Source organism: Antedon mediterranea, chromosome 4 (assembly GCF_964355755.1).
Source record: "Antedon mediterranea chromosome 4, ecAntMedi1.1, whole genome shotgun sequence".
NCBI lineage: Eukaryota > Metazoa > Echinodermata > Crinoidea > Comatulida > Antedonidae > Antedon > Antedon mediterranea.
The window spans coordinates 5,136,513-5,159,133 of NC_092673.1; the positions used below are offsets into that span (position 1 = coordinate 5,136,513).

A 22,621-nucleotide genomic window follows, 5' to 3' on the forward strand; every position below is an offset into this window, starting at 1 on the left:
AAGTTCAAGCCTCCGTCCGTGAAGTCCGCGAAGATGCACACACAGCATGCACAGTGCACACGCGAGAGGTTGGTGGTGTGTGGGGGGTGCCAAACAAACTTCTTCAGTGTATTTTTTTCACCTATTCTCATTGGCTAATTGAACGTATCATGCCTGAACTTTAAACTTCAGTCCACGTGACTTGCAGTCGTGGCCTATTGTTTTGCATACGCTCGAGTTTTCTGCGTAAAGACTTCCGGAAGTAGGCCATTCGAGTCAGCAGCAGCAGTGTCAACAAATTTATGTGTTTTTGCTGCTCTGCTGCAACCTGTAGGCTATGTTTTTTTACATTTTTGGTTAAACATGATATTAATATTTACATTAATTAATTTGTTTATTAAAAAGATGAACTATGCCTAGGTCTAGCCGTTGAATTGAAAAGTACGTTCTTTGAATGCTGAAATGGAAACAGGTTTGATTTTTAAACAATTTATTTTTTCCTACCGTACCTGCCTTTATGCCAATGGCTAGGCCCTAGTAGGCCTAGTAGTAGGCCTAGGGCCTAGCCATTGGCATTGGCCCTAGCTGCTTATATATAATAGATAGGCTAGCTGTAGTATGAGGCCTACTAGAGGGCTAGTCTAGCTAGGCCTACTTCATCTAGGCAACAGCTAATACTATAGATAGGCTAGGCATGGTATGGAGTAATTACTCCATGCATGGGCTAGGCCAGTGCTACTTGGGGATTAGGCCAAGTTGAGCCGCCGCCAGAAAAACGTTATTTTCTATGGAACGCCAAATGCTAACTTTCGCCGGTGCTCGTTCAATTTATGTTAGGGATAACGATGTACATTCAAACGTTTATATATCATGGTTTTTAGTATATATATTATTAAATATTATAATTAAAGAAATAATTATGAAAATCTGGCTTGTAGATTCCAAAATACAGTGATGTTTTTAGCCAAAAATGATGTAAACATGTTGCCCCTCATTCAGTCGGCAGTTGTTTGTATGAACTAGGCTAGGCCTACTCCATTTTTCGGTAAAATAATTACATAAAATCACGTTTTTTAGTAAAATATTTTGTGTATTAACATTTTAAAATTCAATAAAATATGATATTAAAAGATTAGTAAATAAAAAACAATATGTATTTAACCTCATTCGAAAAAATGTTAATACTCTATTATTAGTATTAATTAGTCCTGAGAGACAACGTGACTTTACGTGGTAGGCCTCCTACACGCGAGAAAAATTATGAGTGCACTGAATTCTTTCCTCGAAAGATTAAAAACAATTAAATTATTAAATATTAGTTATTACTACTTTCCTTTGCTTGCTGTGTTAATTGTAATAGGCCTATGTAATTATATATTATTTATTTTCATGACACAATAAACCAAGACCATGAACTTGTACTCTTGGACAACATCCTAATCACTACGCGAAATGTCGTAAAAGACGCATGCACTGGGCGTTTCATAGAAATCACCGGCGGCCCAACCGGTCATATCCCTATTTGGGACCTAGCTAGTATAGGTACAGGCTGCCTTTATTATTGGATGATGTGTTGTGTAGGCGGCCTAGTTGATTGATTGAATGTTGTTAAAGTTGTTATATAATCCGATCATACAGTAAATTCATATGATTCTATGAAACATAATATATTTTTTGCTTCATTCAAGTTACTTGAATACCTAAATTATATTTAATGTCGAAAATCGGAAACAAAGTAATCAAATCACATATAATTATATTTACAGAGGTGCAATATTTTTAAAAGAATTTAAATTCATGTGCTGCTATTTTTAGAACTGTATTGCAGTGTGTATATTAATCAAGAGTGAGTTTTCAGTTGGCTAGGTAATTTTATGTGTGTTAATGGTAATAGTTTTTATGTATTTGTAAGGGCTTGTGGCGCAGTGTGTTGGACGTTCGACTACTGATCGTGAGATCGAGGTTCGATAATCCAACTCTCGCTCATTGCTTGTATCCTTAGGCAAGATACTTTACTTACGTTTGCCTCTCTCCACCCAGGTGTATAAATGGGTACCCGGTTAGATCAAGACACAACTTTGCGCTGATTACTAGCTGCATTATGGGAGTATGTTTCCATACATGTTTGATCCAAAAAAATGGCTGGTGTAATAATGTTCAGCACATTGAGAGCTTGCTTATATGCGCTATATAAGAATGCACTATTATTATTATTCTATATGAATTGTAATTATCCAATCTTATTTATTTTATAATAAATTTTGCAATTAAAGATTATTTTAAGATTTGAAAAAAATCTCTCCAGTGTCTAGTCAAAATAATTTTGTCAATTGGTGCAACACTCCATGGAATAGAATCAGAAACAATTTTCATTTGATATTGATTATTTGATTAATTTTAGAACATAAAAGGCCATTGAGAAGATGGCAGAAGACGGATTGTTGGAAGAATTGAATGATAACCAATCTACACCTTCAATAACTATTAATAAAGAGGTTGAACAAAAAGATTATTTATCTGGTGAAAACCATAGCTTTGATGGAAATGCTGATGTAAAATCCTCTGTTGAGGAACCAGTAAAGCGCAACAGTAACAGTGAATTGGAGTGGGATAGCACACAAGACTACGTTGAACCATACCTTAGCATGGAGAATTTATCCATACCGCAGACTGATAGTGTGTTTTCATCAGATGGAGAGGTTGATAATCGATCTTCCTCTCCAGTAAATGATGAGAAATTAAGTGACGATCTTGAATCTAATCATCAAGACGAATATCACGATATTGAGAACAGTAATAATGAATTAATTATAGAGGCATCAGAAAGTGTAAATTTTGCTTCTGAAACTTTGGAAGAAGAAATGTCTGGTTGTTCAAAATTTAATAGTCCAGAAAATAATAATGCAAGTATTTGTAATAATACGAAAGAGGAGTTAAACATATCAGACTCTGAATTTGATTCTGAAATAAAATCGCGGCCAACCGCATTGTGTGATCTGTCTAAAGATGCATCCTCCGAAACGTCAGAACAATCTAAGAACGATTTACAAAATTTAGAAGTTAATACAAAAGATAGTAATCTTTCTGAGAAACAAACTCTTAATTTTACTGACGATTTGTCAACTAGACTTTCACCAATTATTGAGGGTTGTGATGATGCGGCAGGTAAAGAGACATCTATTCCATCTAATTCTTCCGTGGATGAACTTGCAAATGAATTTGGAAAAACTAGTGATACACAATCATTAGAATCTGAAAAAGTAAATGATGAAAGAATCACAGCAAGGACTAACTCAATTGAGGATAGTACCGATACAAATAGTGATAACACGCGTCAAGAAACAAATACATTAACTAAAAATTCACAAAGCAATTGTTTAAAAGGTGAAACAGAAAAAAATGAAGAAGTTGTTGAATCTAATAACGTTTCAGTAACGCGATACAATATTGATAACGATGCTGCCGATTCTTTGTTGTCGGAGCTGGAAGATCTGCTCTCGAGTGATTCCAGCGAGCTGGAGTTGCCCAACGGGTTGCGGAAGGAAGCTATCGACATCCAGGATGTTGCAGAGTTTAGGCATCTTCAGTTGGAACTTGAACGTTATAAAATGTCATGCGAGGAAAAAAATAAAGAAATTAAAAGGTAATATGACTATTTGGTCATTTCTCTTACTCATAATTACTGCTGTAATTAATTAATTTTTGTTATAATTTTCCTTAAATTTTTAAAGCTTCATCTACAGTAGCTAGACATTGCAGTATAATTAATGTTGGTTGTATTATGTTGCAACTTGTGTTATACTTTACGAAATGCCCTCCAAATTTAGATGAATTTTGAATATTATACTTTTTAATGAGTTCTGTTTAATCGGTATACAGACAGCAAATTTTAAAATCTTGTCTTCCTAAAAACACAAGATTGTATATGACCTTTGATATTTCTTGTCAATATTACGCTGCATCATATTTGATTAGTTAGCCTTATTATTAAGTCAATTAATGTTGATGTGCATTTGGGAGTTTGCCTGAGCATGGCTAATAGTACTTTACATTGATGTACATGGCTAATAATACTACTTAACATTGATGTACATAGATATACTGTAGTACTTATGTTTATTATGCCTTTACTTAATTTACTAGCTCCGTATGTATATTGTCTATCAGTTAAACAACCCCCTATGGTCAGGCAAGATAATGTTTCTTGTTCCTCGTGGGCTACCGACCTAGTGAAAAACTATTATACAATTTTTTAAATTTTTCATCAATATTTTTTTAATTTATTATCGCTATTATAATGTTAATATCTCTATGATTTAACTACATCCACTTTTATTTTTCTTATATGTAAAAAACCTTGACATTTTATTCACAGAGATCTGTAATTAGGTTTACTACAGTACAGTGATTGTTAATTGTAATTTCTTTGTTAATTAGACTCTGTAGTAAAATCAATAAATTACCGTACTACAGTAATGTGCTACTAATAATATACCACCATACACAGTAATTGTAACTATCCTGTGTTGACTTCTGTGAATGCTAACATTTGACATAATGCACGCTACTAACTTTTAAAAAAAATGTATCATAATGTACAGTGTGCTATTGCACCCCAATATTAAACATAAACATACTATATTTATTATAATACTGTACCCTCAAAATAAATTAATATTTAATCCTACTGTATGAAACTAGTATGTAGCCTAATTACCCTATTAATTGTGCACTAATTTGTTTTTGTTTATTAAAAGAATAGAAATTATTGATCCGGCTTAAATTTTCATTGTTCCCAATTCTGTGTTGCATTAGGCTTGTCAACTGGCGCGTTCAGCTTCGGATATCCTCAGAATACCTTGTTGTACTATTGTTTGTATTTTAAATCATTGGATTATCCATAAATATTACTTTTTAATAAATTTATTATTCCATCTTTATCGAGGATAACCCGTTTCAGATTCTTTATTAATTTTAACTGATATTAAGCGGTGATGATAATAAATATGCATTCAGTAGTTGATAATTATGAAAATGACTATATTATGTAGTAATAAGAATTTATAATACATCAAAATTAAATTGGTATTACTTGCTTGCAGTATATTTATTTACAGTATTTATATCATGGCTCAAACATTTACCATCTAGAAATTAATTGAAAGAGCATCACATGACCAAGAAGTGTATAATTTTTGCATTTTACATTTAAGCGTGTTGGTGAAAATTAGTAAATTTAGAAGAGATTAGTAATCTTTGCTGATAAATGACGTAACAAACCAACTACTGCAGAAAACTCCAGTACTCAAAACCAAACTCAAACACTGCCATTAATAGTCTAATTAACTACTTATGGCATTCGCCTTTGCCCATAGTTTAACAATAACTTGAAATATGCAAAGAATATTTGTGTACTGTACACAATTTTTAAAATAGGGAAATAATTGTTACAGTACCATACAAGATGACCTAGTGGAATGTTTCAAGGTTTAGGTTTTACATCCCCAGAGTGTTGTGTAGAATTTATATTTATTGTGTTTCCTTATTCCATTATTTTGTACATTCTTAAACTTACAGCATTGTAATGTTAACTGTACTATATTTCAGATTACAAGATGAGCGACAATCAAATCAGTGTGATGTCCAAATGATCAAACAAAATGAAGAATTGTTGAGTTTAAAAGAATTTCAAATACAGGAGGTAAATAATAATTAATATATGAACAATCGAAACTAACTATGCATAATTAAAACCGTGCTTAGAATTATAAAAACAGATTTAAATTGTTATATACAGTTGGACAAACAAGAATGCAGTCTAAGGGCCTGTTGCTATTGAACTGAATATGGTCGCCAAGAACCATTATTAAGCTCTACATACACACTGTGACAAAAAAATGTGATGTGCCCATACATGGATGATGATGATGATATCATTACCATCTTTGGGCATATCATCACTACCATATTTTAGCACATCACACTTGTTTTGATAGTGCAGACAGAGCTTTAGAAAAAGTTTCTGATGGAGCAATTTTTAGCTACCATGCAACTACGGTCAATTTGACCTCAACTTTTTGTCCATCACTGATTACCTCTACTCTCAGTCAAACCTTACGAAACCAGTTTTATTGTCACTAGTAACAATTGACCTGCAATGTCTCTTTAATCAACTACTAAAACTGGTTTAGAAGAAAATCGTTCTTTTGAGATTTTTCACCCAAAAAAATGTAAAACACTTTTTTAAATTTTACCTTAATAGTTGACAGAGGTTGTGGAACAACAAAAGAAAGATATACAGATGGGCAAAGAGCGACAGCAGTCCCACGATGTTGCAGCAAAACGTACTATTTTAAAACTTCAACAGGAACTGGGGACCCATGTTGATCAGGTATGTATTATTTTCTGTTTTGCTATTATTATTTTTGATAAATATATCAAGTATATCGGCAAGGATATAAAGGAAATAAAATACTGTACATTACAAAACCACTGGGTTTTCCTATTGAGCGAGTATAATTCTATGCTCGAATATAGTCCGACCCACTAAGTTAGGCTTAATTTGAACATAACACTTAAATTTCTATATAATGCAATCTTTGTGTAATCCCACCCACTAATTCTTCCCAAATTTCACACCTATGCCCCCTGGGGCTATATTTGGATATATGCAGTAATATTATTAATATTATTAAAGACTATTAAGTATTAACCACAATAAATATGATTAAATTATTTCTATGAAAACCATAATATTGTTATACTGATTAAACCTTTGGTTTTTTTATATATCATTTTCGAATTTAAAAATCTGTTACCAAAGAGTAAATTCATCACAAAATAGCAAAATTATAATTTTCTGATAGCCTGCTTAACCATCTGGAATCTAATAGATAATGTCAATATAACAGATGCTTGCTTACACTAATAAAATAATATGTGGAATATTGTATGCAAGCAACGCAAGACTACAGTGCTGAATTAATATATAGAAACTATTATATCATGCAATCAATATGATAGCTTATATAATTCTATTTATTTAATTGTTACAGCTCTAATTCTTTAATTGATAACCTTATGTTATTGTTATATGACTAATAATAATAATAAACTAATATTGAATATGTGAAATAATCTGATACAGTATATTATCTAGTGTGCTGTAGAATGAAAACAAATTGATTTATTACATTTCATTAAAATTTAATCTCAGCCAAATTAAAATTATAAATCCTGAATGTTGAATAGTACTGTAAATAAGTACTATAGTATTAAAGGAACTCAATAAAGTGTCCTCTTAATAGATGCGTTCTCTGAATAGAGGTAGTGTCCTAAAAGAGGGGCTCTTTTGTAGTCTTTTATATGTTTATTCTTTCATCACCAAACAATATACATAACTTTTCATAAGATGAAGGGCTAGTGTTGCCTGAAAGCTCTGCTAACTTTTCTGGCTGTTTTACTTATCGTTTTGATTTAGCTTTTCGCTTGTATTTTGTCCATTGAGATCCAGCCACTGATACCCACAGCATTGTCATTTTTCAGTAATTTGCCTTTGGATTTATATAAAACATTACAGATGGATAGATAAGCTAAGACATGTACATCAATAATTATTCTATCATTCCAATCCAATGATCCTGCCATTGTTTGTTATTATTCTTGCATTGTACAGTAGTTCATTCGTTCATTTCTGTCATGTCTTTCCAATCAATATTCTTGTCAAACCATCTGAGCATCATCAACTTTTCCATACAAAGGTGGCTTTCCTTAAGAAGCTCCTTAGCTTCTAGCTATATTGTAGTAAAGTCTACTAAATCTAATTTTAATCGGTTTTACAAAAAAAAATGTTTCAATAATTTCCACAGTTAAAGAAAAAATATGAAGATACGCTGACTGAAAAAGAGGCAATGGTGGTGAAGTATGCCAGGAGTGAAAATGAAGTGATAGAGCATCAAAAAGCGAAGGAAGGTTTGGAGAGACAGGTAAAGGACAGTGCAAAGACGATAGAGAGTTTAACACAACAAGTTAAACAGGTGAAATCTGATAGAGCTAAGCTGAAAGGAATGTTGGAGACAAGTGTAAGTAATTCCTATGTTCAGATCCATGGTGCTATGCTTTCATATCAAAAGCAATGTCATATTATAATTAGCATTGTAACAGCAAAGTGTTCAGACTTGCTTAACTAACGCTTTTATTTGAAACAGAAGTGTCACCAATTTTGTCGAACATTTGGTATGCAGGAGTAAATTTGATTGGTTAGAGATCAAAGTCATTGATGCATGACTTTCATATTGTAAGCGTAGTTCATTTATCCTGCACCTTGAGCTGTCGTAATGAAAAATCAGGTGGCTTCCCCTAATCTTTTCCTGGTTCAGACCCGCGTACAATACGAAAGCATGACTCTGTAGGTCTGAACAGGCGCTTAAGATAACATAAATGCTAAATAACTGTACAGTATTAACTGTATGAAAATGGAAGTATGATTGTGAATGTGAATGAATCTGGTTGGTGAATTTTAAAATTTTATTTTTCACAAACAAATATTTTAATAAAGAAATATTTTTGTTGGTAGAAAGTTCTGATTTTCCTGGTTTAAATAATTTTTGTATTTGCTTTATATGTTTTTGAATAGATACAGTGTCCATTTTGAGGAGTCCCTGCCCTGCCAGCATCATCACTTAGCTGTCACTTATACCCCTTTCACACCAAAACTCCGGAGTGTCTCCGGAGACACCCCGGGGTTTATGACCATTCGAAACGTCGAGAAACTCCGGAGATACCCCTTTCACACCAACCTAGCAACTCCGGAGTTTATAAAATAAAATTGTAAATGTCGCCCTCTATTTTGTTTGTTTACATAGCGACGATCATTAGAATCATTTTAATTAATAATATGTTTAATTTAATAATTACTTTCAAAAGTCTCAGAAGTAATATAATGTTTTATTGATACTACTTATTATTTTTGAACCCGCTATATATGTTGTACAAATATTTAAAGTATTTTGAAATAAAACTAAAGCAATGAGTGATCGTGTGAGGATGACCTTTTGACCCGAAACACTCCGGAGTTTGATGTTGGTACCTTTCACACCAAAACACCGGGGTGTCCCCGCAGTTCGCTCTCCGGAGAATGTTCAGCTGTTCAACCCCGCAGTTTTAAACTCCGGAGTTGCTTGATTTTACCTTTCACACCAAACAGCGGGACGTCAACTCCGGGGTGTCTCCGGAGTGTCTCCGGAGTTTTGCTTTTGGTGTGAAAGGGGTACTAGTTACTGTAGCTCTCTAGTTGTCCAAAAGAATTGCATCATATGTGAGAATTATAAGATAATGCTTTTCTTTTAATTGTAGGAGAGTGAAATATCTAGCCTACAGAAGGATGTAGACCAACTTAAAGAAGAAGCGAGTTCACAGGGTATCAAGGTTAAATGGGCCCAGAACAAGTTGAAAACAGAATTAGATGCTCATAGAGTAAGTTACTTATATTCAAGATCATCATGTTGGGGCAGTACCCACTGTTTTGGGGCTAGAATATATCCCTAGCCATCAGCTCAAATTGTAACATCATGCTTGTTATCTGAAGGTTGTTGAGACGAGTCCCACACAAGAATTGCTCACTTGTTTGTTCGTGTTCTCAGTGTACTGATTATACTTCAGCAGAGCAATATATCTGAAAATTAACTTAGCTCACAAGTTAAAAGAGTTCTCATCGCATTTGTACCTATAGTGCACCTTAGAAATTAGTAGCAAAAATGATATTAAATAAGCCCAAATAGACTTATCCATGACTTTTGTCCCTTTTTGTAGAAAAATGAACCCCTATAAAAATGTTGCTACTGGCTTGGCTCCTTCGCGCTAGCTACGTTTAGAAGTTTACAAGTATTGCCACTCTAAAAAAATCAATCTATGTTAGTTTTATAATATTCTATAAATTATTTATATTACATTAAAGGAAACTAAAGGTAAGCTTTCAAAGACAGAACAGAAGTTGTCAGAAGCCAAAGAAGAAACCGAACAAATAAGGAGGAACTGCCAGGAAATTATTAAAACATATCAGGTAATTTATTTTTATTTATTATAGCACTAACACAGGATTTGTTACTCTATCAGCTTCTAAAGCACACAGCTGATTCTCTCATCATTTCAGCTGAAGCACCCTTTAATTCCTCCTTAACCACTTGTTACTTTATGCTAGAACGGAAATTTTGTTGTAGAAAATGTTTTCAAAATTCACCACCTTAAACTGCCTTTTTATTGGATTAGTAACTGCTAGTAATACCAATTAAATTAAGGTAGAATATTCAACAAGCTACAAAGATCCACTTACAACTTATGTTTATAGGTGATTTGATGTATTGACCACGCTAACACTTTCTATTGGTAAAACCTCTTTTTTTGTAGGAATCAGAGGAAATGAAATCCAATTCATTAGATGCTGAGTTGAAAAGAAAAAAAGTAGAGCTACAAGCACATTTGCAAGAGAAAACTGACCTAGATGAGGTACATTGTTTAGTTTCCTGAATCAGAATCTATGAAGCTCTGTCTACACTATTAAACTAAAAAAGTGTGATGTGCCCAAACATGGTAGCAATATGACATCATTATGTCCATATATGGGCACATCACATTTTTGTCACATAAAGTTTGATAGTGTAGACAGGGCTTAAGAAAGTCTATTTATGTTCATTTAACCATTCTATACTGTGTAGAATGTAGTAATAAGTGCACTTGAATCTCTTTCAGGTTCATATAGCAAAAGCAAAAGAACTTGACTCACTCAAAAAAGCCTATGCTGACTGCATGGCTGAACTAGATTCGTTGAAAGTTAAGGTAAATGAAGCATTTAAAAATTGAAATAAGAGTAACATTGGGAACTTAAAGAAAATCCTGGAAAAAGACTCCAGAGATCTTGGAGACAACAGGGAGATCTTAGAGACTCCTTTAAAGGGTCTTTCGCACCTGTTATAGCACTGTTCCGGTCTGGCACCATCAAATCAAACGTCAATGTATTGTTTGCATGTGACTATGCTCCTATAAATTGGCCCATAGCAGTGCTATGCATCATAAAAACGAAACGAAACATTGACATTCGATTTGCCAGTGTGAAAGGCCCTTAAAACTACAACAACTCTTGATTTGCCTGTGTGAAAGACCCTTAAAACTACAAAAACTCTTGATTTGCCTGTGTGAAAGACCCTTAAAACTACAACAACTCTTGATTTGCCTGTGTGAAAGACCCTTAAAACTACAACAACTCTGCTGAAATCCTGTAGACTATAAGGGGTATTCTAACAACTTGGCGAAATATTTAATATTGTTTTGTTTTTTAAATATGATTTATTGTGTACTATGAAAATAGACTAATATTTTCTAAATGATATACCTTATTTATTTGTCTAGTCAAAGTGTTTGGAAGACGAAAGAATACAGAATGAGAAACTGATGGATAAATTGAAGAGCATCATCAACTCACAGAAGGAAGAAAACTGCAAACTTAACCGGCAAGTTGAAGAGATTATTGCCTTACAGGAGTTACTGGAAGAGTGAGTATTTTTTTATTTTCAACCCACCACACATGATAGGATACCCATGGTTTCTAAACCAAGTATCAATACCGTATATTCTCAGTTATAATCCCACTTCGGGTTTAATCCCACCCACCCCCTTCTTTTATTGTCTGATCCCCATGTATAGTCCCAGTATTGACTTTTGGTCTAGTTCAGATGAGTTTTTAAAGAAATGCTTACCAATATTATCGGAACCTCTGGGTGCGCTCCCATTGATGGCCCAGCCAATTGATGCTGGCTGCGCTCTCCACCCCTCCCCCCCCCCTCCCCTCATCGAGAAAATCTTTGCGCCACAATCTATTACCGTATTTATTCGGATAAACGCTACATTTAGAAAAATCGAATAAATTCCCCCCTCCCCCTCCATAGGACATCATTTTGAATAACCTACGCCACGGCACCCCCTTCCCCGCTCCCATCGGACATCATTTTGAATTTATTTCCTCAAATGTACGCCCTGCCACATGCATATTATACACAATATTGTATTTTAACACATCTCTATTTGTAATAGAATTCACTGAATGGTGTTGTATTTGTTCATATCTAAAGGGTGTATTTATTTGATTATACACGTTTCCCACATTACACCCACAAAAATATACGCCTCTCCGAATAAACTCCTCACGACGATTACACGCCCCCACTACCCTCCTTAAAAATCAACCACCAAGGGCATTTATTCAAATAAATGCGGTAATTTCACTTTCATCTTGTCAGTATCTCATCCTCCATCTATTGGTGGGGAATTGAGCATGTGCTGATGCCGTGGCATTCTCAAAAAATAGTGGAGCAGCAGTCCAAACCATATTTTCTGCAACGGCAATTCATTTTACTACAACCTTATTTATAGGTACATCTAATCAACTTTAATAGTTTCTCTGGTGCTGGTAGTCAATTTGTCATCAATACTTTCCATCCCTATGTGGGATGTGGGTTGAAGAGTATTTCCTATCCACTGCTATACCTGGTAATAAAGACTCACGAAATGAAATTTTGCCGCAAGGGAATAGATTTGCTTTTTGCAACTTTCTCAAAGAAAAGAGGCTGTCTAAAGTCTCCATTGACTTCCCTCCATAATATATAGGTACCAATGCCAAATTCCTGATGCAATGTTTTCTTTTTTTTTTTGGAAACTGTTTGGTTTACAGAATTTGACATACAACTCCTACTGTGATGTGATGATTTTTAAGACCAACACCTTTTCCTAAACCAAATTTACTTACGGCCCATAATTATAGCCATTAAACACAATAGTTTACTTTGCCTTCACATAACGTAACAAACATACATGGTACATACTAAGTGTCTTGAAATGTTGCTGTTTCGGGCCAAGAGGTTTGATGTAGCAAACAGTGGGCAGTGAGATGAAGGTTTCTGAGTAGTCTAGCAGTGTGTATGGAGTCAATGGAGTAAAAGAGGGCTGCAGGAAAAGTATAAGATTCTTTTTCACCAAATGATGCATTGTGTATGACTGTCTCACATAGATGATGAAATAGTATATGTGAAGGAATGTGCACTGCTTCTTTATTGATGAATATGGTTGGTTTGACCCGCCCATGTGTTCTTTCCTCTTAAATTTATATTCTGTCACGGTTGCTTCATTCATTGATTTAATACTGTATGTTCTCGATGGGGGAGCACTGTGAATGCATGTAAAGTCTGTCCTTGGTGTGAAGCTCTGTAAAAATTAGTTTGCTTTTTATACATGGAATCCAGGGATATGATACTACATCCCATCTATTTGGTATAGGAAAAGGTCTTAAAAAGTCATAACACCTGGGCAGTAGTATGCTTACAAACTCTGTAAAACCAAACGTCTCCAAAAAAAAGAAACCATCGCATCAGAGGAATTGGCATTGGTAGCTATATACTGTATGGAGGAATACGTTCTGGGAGGAAGTAGCAAAAAGCAAAACAGCACTTGAAATAAAGTCTATTCCCCCTACAACAAATACTGCAAAATGTCATTCCCTGCGTGTATATTACCATGGTACAGCAGTGGATAGAAAGTACTCTTCAACCCACAGACTGGGGGATGGAAAGTTACAAATGGCGTGATGTGTCCATTGATGACAAATTTACCACCAGTACCACTGTTTGTGACGAATACCACGGCATCAGCACATGCTTAATTCCTACCTATAGACAGAGGATGATAACTGGACAATGAAAATGAATGGATTAATAGATTCTAAGATTGTATAATTCTATTGTTGTGACAGTACAAATGTAAATGAACTGTTTTATTAGACACTGTAGTCCTGCATTATAATGCATAGGACTACGTTGTCTATTATTATAACCGTGGTGATATCTTGATACTTAAATGTGTGTTTTTGTTGCTAAATAGCATTTAAATTAATATGTATATTGCAGTTTAAATGTTTGACACTAAAGAAATATAAAAAGCATTATAAAAACTGCTATCAAGTGGTAATTAGATATAAAATATATGTTTTTTGTTCATTTTTAGACATTTTTCGCCATTGGCGGCCATTTTGTTTAAAAAAACCTATTTCCCCTACCTGGATTTTTCTAGACTTTTAGTATGTTCATATAGGGACCTTATAGAAATGCATTGTGTTGAAAAAAATTCTGTTGCAATTTTTTCAACCTTTTACTGATTCTGAGCATATCTTTCCTGTACTAGCATGCATGTTAACAACCAGAGCACAGTGTCACTAGAAGTGACAGTGTCAAAATCTTGTTTAATGTATCCAAATAAGTTTTCACTGATTTTTACATATCTACTTTAATTACAGTGAGAGGGAAACCATTACCAAACTCGGTGCTGAGGTAAAAACACTGCATTCCAATAACATGGACCTTAACTCTGATATGTGTACTATGAGACAGAAAGAAGCAGATCTGTTGAGGTTCACTGAAAAAATTACAGGGAAAAATGCTGATTTACACTCGGAAAATACAACACTACAAGAAAAGGTAACAACATTTATATGTATACCTTGTTCACACTTAAAATTCCAATTCCTATCAAGATATCATTGATTGAAAAGACAACCAATCACATCAATGGGTCTGTTTCTGCTGAAAAAAATGATTATTCCCAAGTACCACAAACCACAAAATTGTGCATACTGCAATTGAAAATTACTCGAACGTTAATCAGTTATCTGCTAAAAAAAAAATATCATGTCATTACCCACAACGCAGTTCAAATTAGGGAAGATTGAGTTGTTTTGTTTACATCCTACACTGGCTACATGGGTACAATTAAAAAATAAAAACTTTTCCATCAAAGCTATATTATGTGCTAATAACCGATTATTCAACATTTCTGTTTATGTAATTTGACATTTGTTGAACATTGTCACTTCCTAAAATGTTTGTAAATAAAACCATTGATGTTGATAAATGGAAAATATTGTTTGTCAGATTTGTGGTTTACAATAGTAAAAACATTTGTCTACAAATAGGTTGACAAGCAGTTCATTGACCTGACCAAGTTTAGTAAAGAGCTGAAAGAAGTGAAACAAACAAGAGATAAACTGGTAATATTATGTTCATATTCTGTTTTCTGTATCTGAGTTAAATACTTTCAATATTACAGTTTAAGGGTATGTTCAGTCTCTCGCTGTACAGGTTTGCTGGCTTGCTAATATTGGTTGTGTCTTCTCATTGGTTAAGTTTAAAATCACTGATGCATCACTGGATTAGCGTTATTAAATCTACCCTCTCCTGCTAGAGTTATTAACGCCACTGGCGCGGTGTAACAGCTCCCTAACGCTAATCCACGGCCTGGTTCAGACAAAAAAATATGTACGCCGCTATACTACCTTAACGCCGCAGGTATTTTGGTTCAGCTCAAATAAACATTATATTAAAAAACAGAATGAAAGAAACAACTTTCCAAACACAAAATTTACTGACCAAATTTCAATATTTAAAATCAAGGTTTTAAAGTTTTTGGTGGTGTAGACTTAATAACAATTACTCTAAAAGTGATATTTGCAATTATATAAATATCTAATTTCTTGACTGTATTTGATAAAATTAGTTTGTATAGTTTTGCCTTTTAGATAAAAATAAAGAAATAAATGTAGCTATAACAATAATACAATTTTTCATTTGTGTAGGCTTCTGAGCTGACATCACTGCAGCAGTTCCATGAGGAAGAGACTGCACTCCTGAGAACCAAAGTGAATGAGAAATCCAAAGCAGTGGAACAACTAACAATCCAATTAGATGACGCTAGAGATGACAATAAAACACTCAAGAGAAAACATAATGCTAATGTCAAGGTTAGCTTTAATTTAAGTTGTTATACTAGAAAATTGCCCCATGAGCAGGTACCCCCAACCCCCTTTGCCCAACTTCCAGGGCTGTTTCAGGCCTTGTCTTTTTAAAATTGTAGGTGTGCTACAAATTGCACTCCTCAATACATTCAGGGGTGCCGTTTGTATTTTGGTGTGTAGAAATTTACCAAATTTAAATGTGTTGTAAATCACACTCCTCAAGGGCAGTTTAGGTGTGTGTTAGGTGAATGATCGCACTCGCTCACCTTAAAAGAAAAGGCCTGCTGTTTTCAAGAGTACAATTACCGTCATTTTGATATTTCGCGTGTATGTATACATGCAATAGCAGACCTAAAGTGAGAAAAGTGGGGAATTTAGACACCATTTTGGCAGCTAAATAGGATCCAAAAGATGGCAGATAATGTTGAAATGTCATATAACCCTTCCTAGTACAATTCCAGTTATTTTGATACCCCATGTGTATGGATACATGGTAAAGGAAAAATTTGTATAACAAACAACAGTATATATCAATTCAATTCAATAAAAATTTATTTACAAAATCTGAATACATAGGAAAACAAAGAAACAGAATTTAAAACCATTTAATGTTTACGAAATAACTATAAAAAATCAATTTTATTTATAATTAACAGGACGTCACTAGACAGCTCCAGCAAGCACGTAAACGTTTAGAAGCACTTGAGAATCCGGAGAATGGACATAAAGACACTCTGAGCATAGGATCCCGCACCAGTTCAAATGGATCTCTGGACACGCTGCCATCAGCTGGTAGTCAGGGAGTAGTACCAACTCTTGATGGTGATGGGCATAGGAGAACAGAAAGTCCTTCTCAGGTTTGTGGTTGACCAAAAAAGTGTGATGTGTCCAAATATGGTAGTGATATACCCAAATATATGACATCATCATGTCCATATATGAGCACATCACATTTTTTTTGAGATCATGCATATTTTTTCTGTAGTGCTAGTGTGTGAATTAAACTTTTAGACCAAATGCAGATTCCAACCCATGATTGTTTCAATTGATGTAGGTCTTTACCCATTTAAAATTGCACTGTTTTTCGTTGCAGCCTCAAGATCGACCAATGGGTGGTCCTAATGACTTCCCAGGTGTAAACAAAGCAATGCTTGTGGACAAGATCATCAGGCTACAGAAGGCAATGCATAAAAAGAAAGAAAAGATGGACTTTATGCAAGACCATATGAATCAATTGGTTGAAGAGTTACAGAGAAAATCAAAGTAAGATTCAAATTCAAATAAAAAGGTCTGGATTAAAATGATCTTACAAAATATCACAAAACACAGTACAATATAACAAGAGTCAAAGTTCAAGAATTTCAGAGTCGGATGGCCACTGGCAAAAACAAATTTCTTTTCCGATTTGTGATGAATAAGACTGTGTTTCCACAACAAAAAATTAACTGCCTGTGGAGACAGAGTTTAACCTATTCCACTCAAGAAAAATTAACCGATAATTATCTCATTCAAATCAGATAATTATAGGATAAATGCGATAATTTTTAACCTTTGACCTGAAAGACAAATCGTTGCGTTGTGATTGGGATCTTGGTTGTTCACTAATGGCTGATCATGCGCACTCTATTTTTTTAATAAATTATCAGATTGGTTAAGAAATTAACTAAATTTTGTTATGTCTAGTTTTATTGATAAAAATGAATTTGGTATTGTTGGGACTAAAAAAAGTCTATGGGAGAGTTTTTTTTTGGTTTTCAGAGAGTCTTGTATTGGGAGAGTTGACTGTATAGTCTAAAATTGATTGTGTTGGTAATGACAATATATATTCTTGATTATAGAATTATACAGATGTATGTTCTTCGTGAAGAATCGGGGGCACTTGCTCCAGTTTCAAGTGATATTAATAAGGTAGGCAAGTTTCTTATGGACATTTTGATAACCATTGTTATTCATGTAGTGTTGACTCTGATTTTTCTGAAAATTATTCAACTTTATTGATTTATAAATAGAAAATACTTCAGGCAAAACCTTTTTTTAAATATAAATTTGGATTTTTTGTTGGGTTTAAATACACTGATGTTATATTATATCCAGTAAAACATGTATTCCAAAATGCAAAGTCCCAAGCTAAAAAAAACCCTGAAATGTCAGGTAGACAATAGAGGGCATGCTATATATAATTTCAGATTATAGAGGATGCTATATACTAGTATATGCTAATATTAAGATACTGCTATACAAAAATCTCTAACGTACATCATCTGGAGATATGCAATACCTGGCTATGTTCAGTAATAAATAATGGATAATGCATTGCTAGACATTTTTTTCAAGCATGGTATAGCCTGGCCACCTAGGCCTACCATAAGTTTGTTATTGAAGTAGACATTTGTTTCACTATTTTCATGTAAAAAATCATTTAAAAGTCAGTCCTTTTCACCTTGCGGGTGAACACCGCCCCACTCTTATTAACGCATTGTTGCATGCGACACTTCAATACAACAATGTGTACTTGGCTTGGCAGTTGATAGATGGCTGTTAATTTGTGAAACAAATGCCTAAGAAATGCTTCTCTTTAAATACTGGGCGTCATTATAAACAGTGCCAGCAGTGTTAATTGTTTATTTTGGGAAAATATTGTTATCTTAGAGTTTGAAAGAAAGGCTAGACCTAAATCATCCAAATTTGTTGGAGAAAATAGCCAATTTCGAGGAGGAGGGGATCTACATTAAAAATCGGGGAAAATCGTAAAAAAAAACAACAAATTTCAGGGAACTTGGAACTGTTCATTTACATACCTAAATGATATTATATGATATGCCATATTTACTTTGTAGGCCAAGATGTCAAAGCAAGGTGGAATCATGGCTTCTCTATACAAATCACAGCAATCCGATCCATCCATGAACCTTGACCTGTCGCTGGAAATCAATAGGAAATTACAAGCAGTTCTAGAAGATACATTACTGAAAAATATAACGCTAAAGGTATGGTGGAAGGAAATTATTTTGTTATCTAGGGAGGGGCTCTGAAACCACACACTAGATTAAAATGAAACTTTATATATATTTACAGATACTTCTTTCTTTTTTTTTTTGGAACATTTGTTCAACATCAACAGACAGTTGACATTGTTTATGGTCAAGACACACAGAAGCCAAAGTGGCTTGTCTTTGTAGTCCCTAAGCATAAAACATAAACGAACGCATCACAATTACAATAAATGACAATTTTGATAGACATGCTTTTACTGCCATTATGTATTATTACAAATTCTACTTTCTAGTTTAGTACATTTGACCCTTTACATGAATAATACAGTAATGTAAAACAGTGTTTTATATATTGAATCCATTGCACTGATGAAGAGGTAGTGTTGCCTGAGAGCTCTGCTAAATTTTCTGGCTGTTTTACTTTATCTTTTGATTTAGCTTTTTGCTTATTTTATTTTGTATCTCCATTGAGATCCAGCCACTGATACCCACAGCATTGTCATTTTTTAGTGCTTATTTTATTTGTATCTCCAGGGAAAAATTTCATTTGAAAATTTTGTTTAGCAAAATTGCTAATCAAACTGATTTTTTAGTCAAGAAAGATAGTTTTGTATTGTATTTTTTGCTACACAATTGTAGCAAAAAGGTTGTTTTGTATAGCTTTTTGCTATGCTACACTGGCGAAATTATTCCCTGATCTCCATTGAGATTTAACCACTGATACCCACAACATTGTAATTTTGTTAGTAATTTGCCTTTGGATTTGAATCCAAAAGTCTAGTATAGGGATGGGGGTATTTTTAATATTCTTACTTCAACCCAAACCATTAGGAAGGTATGAAAATGAAACATATCCTGTATTACCATTACATTGGAAATTTACAATGCTATATGTATTATTACATTGACAGGAAAGCATTGAAACTTTAGGAAATGAAATAGCAAGAATAACATCGCACGAGATGGATCAGAAAAGAGGAAGAACAGTCAAAAAAGCCAAATAATAAAATGTTATCATTAAAAACACTACCATCAACATGTATAACAGGAAACTGAAATATCATCAACTGATTTTTTATTTTTTCCATACGCATCCAACAGTGAGTAAATTACAGGATGGATAAACTATTTTATAATTGACTTATTGTGCTTATAAACTAATTATCATTTGAGGCTTAGGGATTGGAGTTGAAAGAGTAGTGAGTTATAACCCTGGCGCTAGGTCAGGAGTGAACCCTTGACCATGGGATTGGGAGGCAAGCATGTTAACCACCAAGCTACTGCTCCACTACTTCATTCATTCATTCATTCATTCATTTTACGTTTAATTCGGAAACTGACGTCCATAAATACAAAAAATAAGCACACTGGTATCAGATCATCTCAGGATCTCCATCAGACGATGTAAATGTTGTCCTTATTTGATTTGTTGTCATTAGCAACTTGTTACTAGGAACAGGGAGAAACAATTTATTTCTTTATGCTAGGAAGCACATGTCATGCACTGATTACTGTCATTACTTGAGAAGATATACACATATATTTATATCTGAATTAAATAGTGAAGAATGAAAATACTATAATATACAACTGTTCTTTCAATTTTTATTTCATGGTAAATTGAGCTGTAGACAAAATGAAAATCTTCGTAGAATCTTCGTTCATTTTCCACCCTGTTTTTGTGCTCCAAACTCATAATTTCACTATTTTTATTGGACATACTGTATTTTTGTATTGGGACAGTTATATTTATGAATTTTTTAATCTATTTTTTTTAATTGGTTTTTTTTTCCAATAATAATTCTGTCCATTTTAAAAATTATTTGAGACCAAATTTGTTTGAAGTATGAAAAAGTATAAATACAGTATATTATTGTATAATGCATTATTTTTATTTTTCAAAACCTTTTTTATTTAGCAACTTGTATCTGACCAAATTCAATTCCATTCTCAGGCAACCTTATGTCTACCATATTTTGGATAAATACCCTTCCACATTATTCAAATTTTATGTACCAAACATTGCTGTACTCGTCAATGTGTGTGAAATCTAAAAATTAAAACACACCAGTAAAACGATACAGTAATTGTATTGTTGTTTTACGCTTAAGTTTATCTTGTTGTTTTATGCTTAAGTTTATCTTGTTGTTTTACGCTTAAGTTTATCTCTGCACTTAGATTATGTATAAATGTAAATAACTATTTTATTTTAATTGTTTTAGTTTTAAGAATTTAATATATAATTTAATATATTTATGGTGCTTGTACTCTATTTATTTCTAAAAATATCCCTTGATTCTGATCGATTATTGTTTACTTATTATATGAATCTAAATATTTATTATAATAAATTAAATATTTAAAAATCAACTTAAATTATGTGCACAAATGTTTATATCTAGATTTACTAATTGTTTTATTTAAAAAATAAATGTTAACTTTTTGGTTAAGTACTTACTTGCTACGTTTCAGCTACTTTCAGTAGCCTTGGTCACGCAAATGACGTTGACATGATGTTCTGTCATTCGATTCGTCATAGTTGATGATGATGAATTGCGCCATCTGTCGTCTGAGGTTCAGCTTTCTGCTGGTGTCCCCCTTTGGATGCTCGGGTGTCCTTTTTTATTAAGTTATCGTTAATAAGTGTATTATTAGTATGTTCTGAAATACAGCTTCTTCATAATTTTGATTTGTATAATGGCAATGAATTGTCATTTGCTATGTAAGGACATATCATGCCCATATATGGTGTGAACCTAATGCAAGAAAGGGTATATTGTATAATCATAAAAAGGCAATGTGTTCTATTTACAAGATACTTATCTTCCAGCAAATGGTATTTTTAATTAGCTAATGCTCTGTCTACACTATCAAACTTTGTGTGACAAAAAAATGTGATGTGTTCATATATGGACATGATGATGTCATATTACTACCATATTTAAGCATGTCACTACCATATTTGGGCACATCACACTTTTTTGTCAAACTAGTTTGATAGTGTGGACAGAGCTTTAAAAGTTGATTTATTTGTGACTTGAGGGATATTTATTAAGATAAATGTTATTCTTCGAGGCAGATCCAGACATTTTTTAATAGTCTGTCAAAAAATAAATATAAAAACTAGTTCGTAATTTTATTTTTTTTTTTCTGCAAAAAGGAAGCGTGTCCCTAGTATTTGAGTACTTAATTAGTACTTTAAAAAAAAAATGTTTGCATAAAATGTAGCAATATGGTGTCTAATATAAATTGGATAAAACGGACTTCCAAGTTAAAATAGTGTAGTTAATATGTACTATATACAGTAGTGATATGTGATGATCTGTTTGTCTAAATATAAATATGACTGAAATAATATACAGATTATATAGTTAATAAATTTATGTCACTGATACAGTATTCACATAATTTACCATATTGTGATTTAGTGTGTTATATGTTGCAATATTCATGTTATAGCAACACTATAAAAAAAATGTGATGTGCCCATATATGGACATAATGATGTCATGCCACTACCATATTTAAGCATATCACTACCATATTTGGGAACATCACATTTTTTTGTCAAACTAGTTTGATAGTGTAGACAGAGCTTTAAAAAGGCAACCGTCTCCCTGTGCTGAGATATAATACTATATAATTGTCATCTTCATTTGAATTACTTTTTTGATTTCGCACCACTGTATTACTTTATTTAAAATGGGTTTAAATAAATGTCATTATTTTTAAATTGTAAATAAGAAGAATAAAGATCACACACATAGATACCATCTTGTTATTCAATTTTTTTTTTGCTACTTCGATTGAATACTTTCAA

General features: G+C 33.3%; 1 protein-coding gene across 1 annotated transcript; it reads left to right on the top strand.

The window, feature by feature from the left end:
* Positions 1–282: 282 nt before the first annotated feature.
* LOC140046437 (coiled-coil domain-containing protein 186-like) lies at positions 283–22,573 on the top strand. Its single transcript, XM_072091081.1, has 18 exons — positions 283–451; positions 2,381–3,622; positions 5,587–5,680; positions 6,242–6,370; positions 7,848–8,060; positions 9,334–9,453; positions 9,935–10,039; positions 10,384–10,482; positions 10,726–10,812; positions 11,383–11,525; positions 14,315–14,495; positions 14,990–15,064; positions 15,650–15,814; positions 16,465–16,665; positions 16,902–17,071; positions 17,647–17,716; positions 18,646–18,795; positions 19,713–22,573. Exons 2-18 carry the CDS (start codon positions 2,403–2,405, stop codon positions 19,803–19,805), a joined length of 3,315 nt encoding a protein of 1,104 aa, XP_071947182.1. The 5' UTR covers positions 283–451; positions 2,381–2,402; the 3' UTR covers positions 19,806–22,573.
* Positions 22,574–22,621: the final 48 nt, after the last annotated feature.

Excerpts from the sequence above, each read along its gene's own strand:
- LOC140046437 (XM_072091081.1), top strand. The coding sequence starts at position 2,403 with ATGGCAGAAGACGGATTGTTGGAAGAATTGAATGATAACCAATCTACA. Across the intron at positions 10,483-10,725 it reads AGAAAACTGACCTAGATGAG|GTTCATATAGCAAAAGCAAA; the intron begins GTACATTGTTTA and ends AATCTCTTTCAG. Across the intron at positions 16,666-16,901 it reads GAACAGAAAGTCCTTCTCAG|CCTCAAGATCGACCAATGGG; the intron begins GTTTGTGGTTGA and ends TTTTCGTTGCAG.